At 40.3% G+C, this 16,099-nt stretch overlaps 1 protein-coding gene and 1 long non-coding RNA gene across 13 annotated transcripts in view; one reads left to right on the top strand and one right to left on the bottom strand.

Moving 5' to 3' along the window:
- Positions 1-16,099, top strand: part of SLC17A5 (solute carrier family 17 member 5) — a 76,643-nt gene that overhangs the window by 43,257 nt on the left and 17,287 nt on the right. For 8 of the 11 annotated variants that reach the window (XM_086316809.1, XM_086316808.1, XM_086316816.1 and 5 more), the window contains 3 exons: positions 451-609; positions 6,868-7,000; positions 8,706-8,853. In XM_086316809.1, coding sequence (XP_086172935.1) covers positions 451-609; positions 6,868-7,000; positions 8,706-8,853 — 440 coding nt within the window. The remainder of the gene's footprint in view (positions 1-450; positions 610-6,867; positions 7,001-8,705; positions 8,854-16,099) is intronic. The other 3 variants (XM_086316811.1, XM_086316819.1, XM_086316817.1) reach the window with 1 other exon arrangement.
- The window catches only part of LOC147365598 (uncharacterized), a 34,793-nt gene continuing 28,022 nt past the window's right edge, over positions 9,329-16,099 (bottom strand). The window contains exon 3 of one of the 2 annotated variants that reach the window (XR_015132590.1): positions 9,329-10,116. This is a non-coding gene — a long non-coding RNA (uncharacterized LOC147365598). Of the gene's footprint in view, positions 10,117-11,356; positions 11,690-16,099 lie in introns of those variants that run through there. The other variant, XR_015132587.1, reaches the window with a different exon arrangement.

Here is a 16,099-nt window from a genome sequence, read left to right as displayed (position 1 = left end):
CAAGATTGATAATGTGTTCTAGATGAAATTTTAGCTGATAAGATACAGATTTAAACATAGCTGTCCTGTGCTGTACTTAGTTATGTCCGACCCTTTGAGACCCCATGGACTGTAGCCCTCCAGGCTCCTCTGCCTGCGGGGATTCTCCAGGCAAGAATACTGGAGTGAGTGGGTCGCCATGCCCTTCTCCAAGGGATCTTCCTGACCCAGGTATCAAACCCAGATCTCCCACGTTACAAGCAGATTCTTTACCATCTGAGCCACCAGGGAAGCCCAAGAATACTGGAGTGGATAGCCTATCCCTTCTCTGGGGGATCTTCCCGACCCAGGGATCGAACTGGGGTCTCTTGCATTGCAGGCAGATTCTTTACCAGCTGAGCTACCAGGGAAGCCCAAGCATAGCTGTAGCTTATCCCAATTACACCTGGTGTTTGTTTGCTTGTTTTCTAGCTCTCTTCACAGAAGTCAGTGCCATGGATACCCATGCTGAAATCACTGCCACTCTGGGCTATTGTAGTTGCACATTTTTCTTACAACTGGACTTTTTATACTTTATTGACCTTATTGCCTACTTACATGAAGGAAGTCCTAAGGTTCAATATTCAAGAGGTAAGAAAAAATAAGCATCTACTTCTTATAGAGAATATATAGAATTTGTTCCTATCTATGTGAAACTCAGTTATTTTGCATCTTCCATTTTACTTTTATACTAAATTCTAAAGACTTCTCTTTTTAGCCTCGCTTGTTCCTTTGCTCTGTGTGTGTTAACTCTTGATTCAGGGTATCTTGGCTAGTATCCCCTTTAACTGTGAAGATCTCACTAGCGCCCAGTAACATGCCAGGATCTCAGATGACAAATACAGGTAGTACTGTGTGTGTGTATGTGTGTGTGTATGTGTATGTTAGTCACTCAGTTGTGTCTGACTCTCTATGACCCTATGGACTGTAGCCCACCAGGCTCCTCTGTCCATGGAATTCTCCAGGTAAGAATACTGGAGTGGGTAGCCATTCCCTTCTCCAGGGGATCTTTCTGACCCGGGGATCAAACCCTGGTCTCCTGCGTTGCAGGCAAATTCTTTACCATCTGAGCCACCAGGGTAGCCCTGCAGGTGATACTGTATTCCCTTGTAAAAGGGATGGTGGCAGGACTCTGCTGGTAGCCGAGTGGGGTGTTGGAAGGCACAAGATTATTGTGCAGAGGTTGCTCTGTATTGGCAGAGCTATAGTTGTAAAGCTGTATAAGACATATCTCCCTAAAACTGTCAATTCCTTCTGATCTCATCAAATGGAGACAATTCCTATTATCTCTGTGTTGATGGATTTTGTCTCTAAAGAAATTGAAGAAAAACATAAAGAGAAAGAGGCATAGTTTGTAAGAAAACTTGGTAGTGTTTTTTGTCTTCAAATGAAGGATGAATCAAAGACATAAATGTTAGGAGCTAAAATGATAAAACTCTTAGAAGTGTACATCTTTGTGACCTGGCATTGAACAACAACTTCTCACATATGACCCCAAAAGCACACATGACCAAAAGAAAAAACTGATAAGTTGGGCTTCATCAGAATTAAAAGCTTTTGTGCCTCAAAGGATATTATCAAGAATGAAAACCCACTGAATGGGAGAAAATATTTGCAAATCATATACTTGATAAGGGTTAAGTATTCCAAATATGTAAAGAATTTATACAACTCAATAATAAAAAGATAAATAACCCAATTTTTTAATGGGCAAAGGATTTAAATAGACTTTTCTCCAAAGAAAATATGAAAATGACCAATAAGCCCATGTAAAGATTCTCAACACTATTACTCAATACATAAATGGAACTCAGAACCATAATGAGACGCCACTTCACACCTATCAGAATAAAAAAATAAATAAAACAGAAAATAACAAGTGTTGGTAAGAATGCAGAGAAAACGGATCCCTCATACATTGCTGGTAGGATGTAAAGTGTAGCTGCCATGGAAAACAGTTTGGCAGTTCATCTAAAAGTTAAACATAAAGTTATTATGACCCAATAATTCCATTTCTGAGTCTATACCCAAGAGAACTGAAAACATATGTGCACGCAAAAACATGTACACGTACATGATGTACGTAATGATGTTATAACATCATTATTCATAATAACCAAGAGGTGGAAACAACCCAAATGGTATCAGCTGATGAACAGATAAATAAAATATGGTATATTCCCCCAAGAACTATTACTGAGCCAGAGTGGAAACCCTGGAAGAAAAAGTAGCAGCCTGGGTGGTGAATGTAAGGACAGTAAGGCTGACGGCACAACTGCAGTGGTTACATGGACCTAAAGCTATCAACACTGTTAAAGTGAACATTTCAGTCACTCAATTCCAAAGCATACTGAAAACGTTGGCCACGTAGACCAAACCTTAAACTTGACCTAGACAGCTAAGCTGTAAAGAACTCCTCCGGCTACTTTTGAAAAACAAAATCCATTATACTGAAATATATCCACCAATTGCATTAACAGAAGTTAAACTGAACTGAGGCTTTACCCATAGCTTGGGATGGATTTGTTGCAAGCAACCTCATTTTTCCTAAGCTCTCTGTTAACAGAGCTTGACTGTAGTCCCCTACCGTAGTGACAAATTGCATGCAAATTTAAGGATCATTCCACTTGATGCTTCTTTTTGAAAATGTCCCAGGAGAACTATAAAAAGAATGCGGTATCAATAGCTGACTGGTAATTAGTTCAGTTCAGTCGCTCAGTCATGTCCGACTCTGCGACCCCATGAATCGCAGCACACCAGGCCTCCCTGTTCATCACCAACTCCCAGAGTTCACTCAGACTCACGTCCATCGAGTCAGTGATGCCATCCAGCCATCTCATCCTCTGTCGTCCCCTTCTCCTCCTGCCCCCAATCCCTCCCAGCATCAGAGTCTTTTCCAATGAGTCAACTCTTCGCATGAGGTGGCCTAAGTACTGGAGTTTCAGCTTTAGCATCATTCCTTCCAAAGAAGTCCCAGGGCTGATCTCCTTCAGAATGGACTGGTTGGATCTCCTTGCAGTCCAAGGGACTCTCAAGAGTCTTCTCCAACACCACAGTTCAAAAGCATCAATTCTTTGGCGCTCAGCTCTCTTTACAGTCCAACTCTCACATCAATTCTTCGGCGCTCAGCTTTCTTCACAGTCTAACTCTCACATCCATACATGACCACTGGAAAAACCATAGCCTTGACTAGACAAACCTTTGTTGGCAAAGTAATGTCTCTGCTTTTTAATATGCTATCTAGATTGGTCATAACTTTCCTTCCAAGGAGTAAGCGTCTTTTAGTTTCATGGCTGCAATCACCATCTGCAGTGATTTTGGAGCCCCCAAAATAAAGTCTGACACTGTTTCCACTGTTTCCCCATCTACTTCCCATGAAGTGATGGAACTAGATGCCATGATCTTAGTTTTCTGAATGTTGATTAGTATATGTACTTAATTGCCTTCATTTATTTTTCATTAATATTTTTTTAGTTCTGTAATGAAAGACTTTAAAACTAGAATCTTAAAAAAAAACTAGAATATTTTTACTTGGCATTTTCATACCAAAATAAAACAAACCAAAAAAAAAAAAAAAAAGGCATTTGCTTTTTGAATCGAAATTAAAAGAAATGTGAATAGAGTTTGAAAATGATTCTCTTATTATATAGAAGCCTCTTTTTTAATGGTTTTTTCCTTGAAAAATCAGCATACTACATTCATGAAACAGCCTTTGTTCAAAATAAAGCTTGATTTGAAATGCATTGTATTTAAAATTATAATCTCATTAATTAAAAAGTTTAAAGATCTGATCATTTGTTATAAGCTTGCTTTGTTATATGTTTAGTTTTATTAGTTATCATCACTTTTACTTTTTCCTCATTTTTTCCTAGTGTCCCTATTTCTTACAACTCAGTGAGAGTTGAAGCAGAATCTGTTGGCCTATTTTGAATATTAACATTTTGGAATCAATTTTTTAAATAAATGAATACAAGGGACTATATCCTTGAACAGAATGCTTAATAACTATGGAAGACACCCATGGACATATACATGTGGTATAAATGTTGAAGATGTTAGCAGTTTTAGGTTTTCAGGGGAGTTTTTACCACTGGAATTTTAAGTGGAAAAATTCAGTAACTAGTTATTGTTGATCTTAGCCCAACAGAGGACAAGGCCAAGGTCAGAAAATTCTTTTCTCCATTTGCTACAGTTATTCATGTGTAAAGTTCTGCCACAAACAATAGATGTGGTCCCTCTCTGCAGAATTCCTTTTGTTTTTAGCATCTCTTATTTATTTGGCTGAACTGGGTCTTAGTTGCGGCACGTGAGCTGTTAGTTGTGGCATGTGGGATCTAGTTCCCTGACCAATGATTAAACCCTGGGCCCCTTGCATTGGAGCTGGAGTCTTAGCCACTGAACCACCAGGGAAGTCCCCCACTATGCAGAATTCTAAATGGAATAAAGTTAAAGAAGAAATTACTCAATACCAGAAAAAAGAAAAACATTCAACCATAGAAGTGGAACTAGAAGCATACAACATCTGAAAATAGATCACAAATTGTGATAAAAAATTATATCTTTTCTTAAGCACTCTTAAATTTAAAATATTAGCAAATTTTGCTGATCTATTCCATTAATTATGCTTAGACAGAATTACTACCAGATTTATTAGGTGGAATGTATTTATTCGATAGATGGGATTTATTTATTAGACAAATAGAATTTATTTATTAGATAAAATTATTACCAGGATGGGGCGGCCACATGTATACCTATGGCCAATTCATGTTGAACTGTGCCAAAAACCATCACAATATTGTAAACTAATTATCCTCCAGTTAAAACAATTTTAATAAATAAAAAAGTAAATAAAAAATATTTCTCAAAAGCTTAATGGGGCTGGTGCACTGGGACGACCCAGAGGAATGGTACGGGGAAGGAAGAAGGAGGAGGGTTCAGGATGGGGAACACATGTATACCTGTGGCGGATTCATGTTGATATATGGCAAAACCAATACAATATTGTAAAGTTAAAAAGTAAAATTAAATTAAATTAAATTTAAAAAAGAAAAAGCTTAAAGAGAGTTCATAGTAATAATAAAATAATTAATAATAAATAAATTAATAATAGTAATAAAATAATAAAATCAACAACTGTAGCAACAGAGAAAAAAGAAACAAAAATCTAGAACCAACTACAGAACAAATCAAAATATAAGAATAAATTGTTTTTCTTGGAAAAACAATTATTATTACCAGATTTTAATATCAGTGATAAAATATCTTTCTACCTTTTTTATGTTTGTACATCTCTAACAGGTGTACCCATCTCTCTCAGACTAAAAAGTGTTCTCTTTTTAACTTTTTACTTTGTATTGGGGTATAACCAACAGACAATCTTGTGATAGTTTCAGGTTGAACAGCAAAGGAACTCAGCCAAACATATACATGTATCTATTCTCCCCCAAACTTCCCTTCTATCCAGACTGCCACATAACATTGAGCAGAGTTCCCTGGGCTGTACAGTAGGTCCTTGTTGGTTATCCATTTTAACTACAGTAGCGTGTACATGTCCCTCCCAGACTCCCTAACTATCCCTTACACCCATCTTCCCCCCTCCCCAGAAACCATAAGTTCATTCTCTTAAGTCTGTGTCTGTTTCTGAATAAACCTTTGTTTTTATCAGAATTGGGCCATTTAGGCTTGGCACCTCAGGTTGTGCTTAAAGAAAAAATGAATAGAAAGAAAATTTTTTTTGAGTATGCTTTCTTCATTTTCCAGAATGGGTGATTTCCTGAAAAGCAGTCAAATCAAAACGAATAACACATTTCCATGAGACATTCTGTTTCATATCTCATGGATTTTTCATTTTGTTTAGGTAGTGTTGTAGAGGAAGAGAAGAGGGGGAAAAAATAGAGCTCTCTCTATCACCCACCACCTTTGTCCTCTGCTCGAAGCATGTGCGAGTGCTCCAGGCACTGTTTTTTTAAACTGCATCTTCTTTATGTTGCATACTTTAATTTCAGAACAAAATAAACCAAAAAGACAACACGTAACATTCAAACCCCATGTCAGACGTGGAAAGGAATAGAGCCTGAGGCCCTTGTATCCTGCCTTAGACAGAAGGATGGAAATAAAACCACTGGACATCAGCAGAGGGAGCTGGGTGGGCCAGGGCCACTGGGGCAAATGCCAGGGGAATCACGGGGACACGATACAGAGGGCACAAAGTCTGATGAGAAACTCCTCATCTACTTCTTCCATGCATCCTCGTCACCCTGGAGCAAGGTGGGGGGCGGTGGGGGGGGGGCACCAGCAGCCCTAGGCTCCTCTGCTGTCACTTCACCTTCATCAGCACCCGGCACTGATGCAGCTGAAGTAGGTCTGGGCATCCTCAAGCAAGAAGCCGGAAGAGAGCAGTTTCTAACAGCATCTGGATGGTGCTCACTTTAAAATAATTCATTAAGCTGTGCATTTGACTAATGTGATTTTCTCTGAATTTTATTTTATAATTAAAAAATGTTTTCAAAATAAATAAATTAAGACTGTCCTATGGGAGAAAGCCCTAGGCTAATAGGAAGACATCCTCTCACTGAAGCTAGAGCCCAAATCCCAAAATAGCATTCAAGATCACCCTAAGCAGACTAGACTACGGGGAGCTCTGGTTCCCCGTGAGACAGGCTCTCCGGGACTGCGTTGAGCTGAATCCCGGAATCCTTCTAAAAACCGAACTTGCTTACTGTATTATGTAAAAATTAGCACAATACTGCTATGTATTTCATGTGGTGGTAAGGGTATGTGTGTGTGTGTGTGATTTTGGTTCTTTTTCCCTCCATCATTAATCCTGGATCTTCTTATTCCTTCCAGAATGGGTTTTTATCTGCAGTCCCTTATTTAGGCTGTTGGTTATGTATGATCCTGTCTGGTCAAGCTGCTGACAATTTAAGGGCAAGATGGAATTTTTCAACTCTATGGGTTCGAAGAGTTTTTAGCCTTATAGGTAGGTAAAAATGAATCATGTTGTTTTGGTTTACAATTATTTACTGTGTTTACGTTGAAAGGCAAAGTAAAAGTGATAATATTAGTTATTTGTTCACATATCAAAACAATATATTTTAACACACGTAGTACATGTCTGTATAAGATGGTTCTTTTTGAATGATGCATTTTGAGGATTGCGATTTATAATATCCTGTTATTTCTACCATACTCTTATAGCTATAAAAAAAAAGGCTTGCTTTGCTAAATATCTTCCCCAGAATTTTTATAAATCATTTTGTTTTCAACTCTAAGTTTGCAATGAAAGTAAGAAAGTCTCCATCCCTTTTCTATTTTAAATTTCAATCAAAAATAAATACTAGCATCATTATAGCAAATGAGGACCCATAAATCAAAGAACTCAAAGGAACCTTAAATAATCATGTTTCAGACTCTGATTTCAGAAAAGTGAATTTTAAAACGATGTAAGACAACTACTAAGTTCCTTGGTTGCAGTATCTACAAATACAGCATTTCCATCATCATAGAGAGTTACTGAATGGCCCTGCTATAGGCACAGAAAACACAGCAGCTGCTCATTACATCCCTTCCTATATTACTTTTATGTTATGCTTGCTACTGCTACTGCTAAGTTGCTTCAGTCGTGTCCGACTCTGTGTGACCCCATAGACAGCAGCCCACCAGGCTGCCCCGTCCCTGGGATTCTCCAGGCAAGAACACTGGAGTGGGTTGCCATTTCCTTCTCCAATGCATGAAGGTGAAAAGTGAAAGTGAAGTCACTCAGTCCTGTCCGACTCTGAGCGACCCCATGGACTGCAGCCTACCGGGCTTCTCCATCCATAGGATATTCCAGGCAAGAGTACTGGAGTGGGGTGCCATCACCTTTTCCGATGTTATGAATAACTGCCTGTAATAAACTCCGCATACCGGTTTCAGTTGTCAAAACCTAGATGGAGTATTTTCCTAACCTTATCTAACAAAGTTTATTATTTAAATAATAAACTTTATTTAATAGTTTAATAAAGTAAACTACTTTCTTTGGTTATGTGAATTTTGAATGATATTCTGTATCAACTGTTGCCTCTCTCTGGAACCATATGTTTTAGTCATTCTCTTGCTCTTTTCTCAAACATTGTAGAACATTAGCTGAGTCCTGGTCACATGTAAATTTAATAACATTGCATAAAGAGATTTTTTAACTTTTATAATAGTTGCATTAATCCTATATATTTTCCAGCACTTTTTATTTCAGTTCAGTTCAGTCGCTCAGTCAGTCGTGTCTGACTCTTTGCTACTCCATAGACTGCAGCATGCCAAGCTTCCCTGTCCATCACCAACTCCTGGAGCTTGTGCAAACTCATGTCCATTGAGTCAGTGATGACATCCAACTATCTCATCCTCTGTCGTCCCCTTCTCCTCCCACCTTCAGTCTTTCCCAGCATCAGGGTCTTTTCAGATGAGTCGGTTCTTCGCATCAGGTGGCCAAAGTATTGGAGTTTCAGCTTCAGCATCAGTCCTTCCAATGAATATTCAGGACTGATTTCCTTTATTTATGAAACTATAATTGAAGCTGAGTCTTACAGGCAGTACAATGTTTCTACAGTAGGTGGCAGTAATATCAAATCTCAGATTTATGCTGTATTAAACAGCAAGCAAATACTAATGCTGGGGCTTGTTTTTTTCTTTCTATAACGTTTTAACTCCAGGGATGATTGGACCTGCGATATTCCTGGTCGCTGCAGGATTTATAGGCTGCGATTATTCCTTGGCTGTTGCATTCCTAACCATATCAACAACACTGGGAGGCTTTTGCTCTTCTGGATTTAGCATTAACCATCTGGACATTGCTCCTTCGTGAGTACTGATTTAAGATTGGTTCAGATTAGCTTTAAGTTATTATTTAAATTATTAATCATTATTAATCATTAATTGTAGTGAATTATGCATAACATAAACTTTACTATTAATACCATTTTTAAAATATCTTAGAAGTTCTAATGTATTTTTATTTATTTATTTATTTATTTTTGAACTTTTAATTTTGTACTGGGATATAGCCAATTAAAAATGTCCTGAAAGTTTCAGGGGAACAGCAAAGGGACTCAGCCAAATACATACATGTATCCATTCTCCCCCAAAACCCCCTCCAACCCAGGCTTCTAAATAGCATTAAACAGAGTTCCTTGGGCTACAGAGTAGGTCCTTGTTGGTTATCCATTTTAAATATAGCAGAGTGTACATGTCCATTCCAAATTTCCTAATTATCCCTTCATTAAGTGCATCCATTCACATTGTCGTGCAACCATCAACATGATCCATTCAAGAACTCTTTTTTTTTTTTTAATATTTATTTCTTTATTTAGTCACGCTGGTTCTTCATTGCTGCTCAGGCTTTGTTCTAGTTGAGGAGAGCAAGTTCTGCTCTCTGGTTGCAGTGTGCTGGCTTCTCGTTGCGTTGGCTTTTTTTGTGGAACAAGGGCTCTAGGGTGCGTGCTGGCTCAGCAGTTGTGACACACAGACTCAACTGCCCCGAGGCACAGGGGATCTTCCTGGACCAGGAATCGAACCCACGTGTCCTGCATTGGCAGGCAGATTCTTTACCACAGAACCACCAGGGAAGCATGTTCCAGAACTCTTTTTTATATTCCCAAGCTGAGAGCCTGGACCCATTAAACACTAACTCCCATTCTTCCTCCCTCACCCCGGCTCCCTGGCAACTGCCCTTCTACTATTTTCTTATGTCTATGAATTTGACTGCCCTAAGACTGACTTAAATCTTTAAACAAAGTTTCAGTTTACATAATAATTAAAGCATGAAGTTGTTTTTAAATTTAAACGTTTAACTATCATCACCTCTGTAAAAACATTACATACACCACCCAGCTAGAATAGGACCTCAGTGAAGGCAGAGTTCTTCAGAGTCTTAACGTTCTCAGGGCTCACCATGGAGCTTGGCCACGGTAAGCATTTAGTTGGTTGGATGAATGCCCAAGACCAGACCAAGTTGTTTGTCCAGTTATGATCTTCAGTTCAGTTCAGTTCAGTTCACTCGCTCAGTCGTGTCCGACTCTGCGACCCCATGAATCACAGCACGCCAGGCCTCCCTGTCCATCTTACCTATGTGCAAATATATTTGTTTAGTACTTGATAGCATATAAACCCTCTTCACAAACATTATCTTGTTTGATCCTTAAAGCATTCCTTTGAGAAGGGAATTCTTGACCTATTTTATGACTGAGAAAACTCAGATTCAGAGAAGTCAAGTGACTCATCTTGTATCGCCCAGCTAATACATGATAGAGGCAAAACTTCCCCTAGGATCCTACTTTTAAGCCCAGTATTCTTTCAATAGCTATTTCTCTGGAAGTATTCTTTGGGCCACATTCTTCTAGAATTCTTTTGTGCCAGTTGACACAAGGTAGAGGGGGGGACTGTGTGAATATTTTAACCCAGAGGATTCGGTGCACTTAATGTTTTTAAAATAATGAATATGAATGTATTTTTAGAGAAAAGACAAGTAGTCTCCTACCCCTTAGCCCCATTTTTTCACACCTAGACTACCCCAGAATCTTCCTATTCCTATTAATCCTCAGTCTCCCATCCCTTCAATAAATACTTCTAGATAAGCACCAATAAACTGATGCTCATAGAACTTGCATGGACCTTTGAAATCATTCTAATCCAGTCTCTTGTTTTGTATAAGAAGTCCAAGAAGGCACCGCAGGATCAGAGTCTTTGTATGCCTGGCTCCAGGCAGAGTCCTGTCTGCTGTCCACAACGCCTTCCACTGGGATTCATTCTCAGCCTCTGGTCCATCTCCTTTCCTCCCCACCCATATGAATCCTTCCCAGCTCACATCCCAGTTCTTCATTAAGCCTTTCCAGACTCTTGTGCTTTTTTCTCTCTTCCTTTTCTCAGTTTATAATTTTATGCTGGATATCATAGCTTAATTTGTAATTATTTCTGAATGTAACTCTTCTCTTTCTTCTCGCCCCAGTCTGTTTAGGAGCTTTCTCAGACTGAGACATCTTATATATCCATATCACAACTTCTGCACAAGGAGAAGCACCCCCAATCCGTAGTTGTTGAGTGCTTGATGTACATGATCATGCTAAAAAAAAAATAGGAGCTTCCATCTACATACCCTTAACAGTGGGGAACCGAGGAAAGAAAACAAGTGACATGTGGGTATTGGGCCAAGAAATGATTTGAAACAAAAGATAGCCAAGCAAAAGCTCTGATGCTGTCACCTCTGAGGGTCCATGGCCCAAGTCTGTCCTGTTGACCCCCAGCAGTGCTGTGCAGGGCCATCGGCAGTGCTGTCAGTCAATTACATGCATGGAAGACGGAAAATAGATTTTCTTTTTTTATCATTTTATTTTATCTATTTATTTTTGGCTGTGCTGGGTCTTTGCTGCTGTGTGGGCTTTCCTCGAGTTGTGGCGAGTGGGGCCTACTCTGGTTGCAGTGTGCAGGCTTCTCGTTGTGATGGATTCTCTCACTGCAGAACAGAGCTCTTGGGCATGTGGCCTTCAGTAGTTGCAGCTCCTGGGCTTTACAGCGCAGGCATAATAGTTGGGGTGCACGGGCTTAGTTGCTCCCTGGTACTGGGATCTTCCAGGACTAGGGATCAAACTGGTGTCTCCTGCATTGGCAGGCAGACTCTTTACCACTGAGCCACCAGGGAAGCCTGGAAAACAGATTTTCGTATTCAGTATCATGTGAAAATCCTTTCTAAAAACCTATTCGTGTATTGACCTTACTGTGTGTCAATCAACACTTTGCTTTAATGCTCTTTCTTCTGAGAAACAGGGGAAGAATTTTGTGAACTTTACAAGCTAGAAAATGTTAAGTATACATGTTGTTGAGTTTAGAACTAAAGGAGTTTTAGAATTCCCCAGTGGTCCAGTGGTTAAGGCTCCTCACTTCTAGTGCAGGGTGCACAAGTTCAATCCCTGTTAAGGGGGCTGTTAATAAGATCCAACATGCCGTGCAGGGCAACCAAAAAAAATTTTTTTAATTAAAAAAAAAAAAAAACAAAACTAAAGGAGCTTAACATAGTGAGGAAAGAGAAGAAGACTTGAAAAGTAAATTAACCTCAAGAAAACCTTGTTAAATATAGTGACAGTTTGAAAGATCGGATACAAACGTAACTGAAATAATTAAGAGCCCATTGACATGAAAGGAGTGAAGGTGTAAGAAGCCTTTTCAGCAGAAGGGCCTAAGCAGGAGCCCGCAGGCCTAAACACATCTCTGCTCGGGACTTGAGGTAGACGTGGTATTTACAAAGTAGACTAAGTCTCATTACAGAAAAGGATTCAAGGCATAGCAATAATTAAAGGACTGAAATATGTTCCCTTATGCGATTGATTAGAAAAGGAATCTGGAAAGGATTTCCCTGGAAGTAAGTTAAACGGGTGACATTGTTTTTGTAAACTACAGTGCACAGTTCCTACATCAGGGTATACAGTGCATAGTTCGTACATGCAGGGTATACGTGTATAGTTGATACAGTGTATAGTTTTATCATAGAAAGTTAGAACTAGGGAAGATTTAGAGTATTCTTATCTATGAGGACTGTGGTCCATGGACCACTGGCATCATTACATGAGAGCTTGTGCAAAATGCAGATTCTCAGGCATCTCTCCAGACTTAGTGAACCAGAATCTGCATCTTTAGATCCTCAGGGATCTAAAGGATCCTTTATATCCCTGTGCTTTCAAGCATGAGGCCCAGGGCTGGCCCAGTCCTCTAGTGCATACAACAAATGTCTGTATAGTACCAGTTGTACATTCAACCCTCCACATGGCACTATAGAGAATAAAACCCAGCTCCTGCTCACAAGGCAATCAGTCTAGTTTGGGAAAGAAACAATAAAAAATTGTAATAAGTTATGAATTCATTCTTTCAGCAAATACTTATCACGTGCCCACCTACTAAGTGTCAGCCAACACAGCCCAGCCCTGGCCTGTGGAACTCTTAGTCTAGGGTGGTAGACATGAAAGAAACAAATAAAAACTAACTTTTTGAAGAGAAAGTAAGAGAATATAATAGGGGGCATAAGGCAGATCAGGGAGCAAGGGAAGGTCTCTCTGAGGAACTGATACTTGTTTAAGCTAAAGCCTCAAAGATAAGCAAGAAGTTAGGCAAAAAGGAAGTAGTGTTCTTGACAGGAGAATTTACATGGCAGGAAGAGGAAATTGGTGTGTGTCTCAGTCTGCTTGGGCTGCCAGAATAAAACACACAGACTGAGTACCTTAAACGACAGAAATTTTCTTACAGTTCTAGAGGCTAGAATTCCCATCAAGGTGCCGACACCTTGGTTTCTGGTGAGCACTCTTCCTGGTTTGCAGAAGGGCCAACTCCTTGCTCTGTGCTCACATGGCCTTTCCCTGGGTACGTGTGCATGGGTGTGTGCAGAGAGCTCTGATGTCTCTCACTCTTCTTATAAGGGCATCAGCTTTGTCAAATGAGAGTCCCGCTCCTTATGATCTCATTTAACCTCTATCACCTCGTAAAGAGCCTGTCTCCAAATGCAATCACGTTGAGGGTCAAGACTTCAACATATGAACTTTGGAAGCACATAGACATTCAGTCCAAAACTCTATATTTCACTTAACTGAGAGGTCACCTGTGGCTGAGATGCAGGGAAGAAGGTCACTGGGGAGTAAGTAGGGGCCTATCAGTTCAGTTCAGTTCAGTCGCCCAGTCGTGTCCGACTCTTTGCAACCCCATCAATCACAGCACGCCAGGCCTCCCTGTCCATCACCAACTCCCAGAGTTCACCCAGACTCACATCCATCGAGTCAGTGATGCCATCTAGCCATCTCATCCTCTGTCATCCCCTTCTCCTCCTGCCCCCAATCCCTCCCAGCGTAAGAGTCTTTTCCAATGAGTCAACTCTTGGCATGAGGTGGCCAAAGTACTGGAGTTTCAGCTTTAGCATCATTCCCTCCAAAGAAATCCCAGGGCTGATCTCCTTCAGAATGCACTGGTTGGATCTCCTTGCAGTCCAAGGGACTCTCAAGAGTCTTCTCCAACACCACAGTTCAAAAGCATCAATTCTTCGTTGCTCAGCCTTCTTCACAGTCCAACTCTCACATCCATACATGACCACTGGAAAAACCATAGCCTTGACTAGACGGACCTTTGTTGACAATGTAATGTCTCTGCTTTTTAATATGTTGTCTAGGTTGGTCATAACTTTTCTTCCAAGGAGTAAGCGTCTTTTAATTTCATGGCTGCAGTCACCATCTGCAGTGATTTTGGAGCCCAAAAAAATAAAGTCTGACACTGTTTCCACTATTTCCCCATCTATTTCCCATGAAGTGATGGGACCGGATGCCATGATCTTCGTTTTCGGAATGTTGAGCTTTAAGCCAACTTTTTCACTCTCCACTTTCACTTTCATCAAGAGGCTTTTGAGTTCCTCTTCACTTTCTGCCATAAGGGTGGTGTTATCTGCATATCTGAGGTTATTGATATTTCTCCCGGCAATCTTGATTCCAGCTTGTGTTTCTTCCAGTCCAGCGTTTCTCATGATGTACTCTGCATAGAAGTTAAATAAGCAGGGTGACAATATACAGCCTTGATGTACTCCTTTCCCTATTTGGAAGCAGTCTGTTGTTCCATGTCCAGTTCTAACTGTTGCTTCCTGACCTGCATACAGATTTCTCAAGAGGCAGATCAGGTGGTCTGGTATTCCCATCTCTTTCAGAATTTCCCACAGTTTATTGTGATCCACGCAGTCAAAGGCTTTGGCATAGTCAATAAAGCAGAAATAGATGTTTTTCTGGAACTTTCTTGCTTTTTCCATGATCCAGCAGATGTTGGCAATTTGATCTCTGATTCCTCTGCCTTTTCTAAAACCAGCTTGAACATCAGGAAGTTCACAGTTCACATATTGCTGAAGCCTGGCTATAGTAAGTATTTTAAATTGTATCCAAAGCAAGTAGGAAGTGACCTTCTCTGGTCACTTTTAATGTCACTCTTGTGTGAACAAATACAAGCAGAGAAAAGCAATTAGGAGGCTATTGCAGTAACCCAGGTAGGAGGTGGTGATGGCCTGGAATGGAGATAGAAGATGTAAAGAGGTAGATAGAGTTGAGATCTTTGTAAATACAGTAGAAGTGACTTGACAATAGATTAGACCTGAAGAGTAAAGAAGATACCCATGATGATGCATGCATGCTCAGTCACTTCAGTCGTGTCCAACTCTTTGTGACCCTATGGACTGTAGCCTGCCAGGCTCCTCTGTCCATGGAATTCTCCAGGCAGGAGTACTACTGGAGTGGGTTGCCATGCCCGCCTCCAGGGGATATTCCCAATCCAGGGATAGAACCCACATCCCCTGCATCTGCTGCACTGGCAGGCAGATTCTTTACCCACTGAACCACCTGTTGTTGTTTTTCAGTCACTCAGTCGTGGCCAACTCTTTTAGACCCCATGCACTGCAGCACACCAGGCTTCCCTGTCCTCCACTATCTCTCGGAGCTTGCCGAAACTCATGTCCATTGAGTTGGTGATGCCATCCAACCATCTCATCCTGTGTCATCCCCTTCTCTTCCTACCTTCAATCTTTCCCAGCATCCGAGTCTTTTCTAGTGAGTCAGCTCTTCACATTAGGTGGCCAAAGTATTGGAGCTTCAGCTTCAGCATCAGTCCTTCCAATGAATATTCAGGACTGATTTCCTTTAGGATTGACTGGTTTGATCTCCTTGCAGTCCAAGGTACTCTCAAGAGTCTTCTCCAACACCACAGTTCAAAAACATCAATTCTTTGGCACTTTATGTCCAAGTCTTTATGGTCCAACTCTCACATCCAAACATGACTACTGGGAAAACCATAGCTTTGACTATACAGACTTTTGTTGGCAAAGTAATATCTCTGCTTTATAATATGCTGTCTACATTTGGCATAGCTTTTCTTCCAAGGAGCAAGTGTCTTTTAATTTCATGGCTGCAGTCACCATCTGCAGTGATTTTGGTGCCCAAGACAATAAAGTCTGTCACTGTTTCCATTGTTTCCCCATCTATTTGCCATGAAGTGATGGTACCAGATGCTGTGATTTGTTTTTTGAATATTGGGTTTAAGCCAACTT

Source organism: Bos grunniens, chromosome 9, assembly GCF_055505025.1.
Source record: "Bos grunniens cultivar Pamir isolate PY7600 chromosome 9, Bosgru_T2T1.0, whole genome shotgun sequence".
NCBI classification, from domain to species: Eukaryota; Metazoa; Chordata; class Mammalia; order Artiodactyla; family Bovidae; genus Bos; species Bos grunniens.
This window is presented reverse-complemented; position numbering and strand designations above follow the sequence as displayed.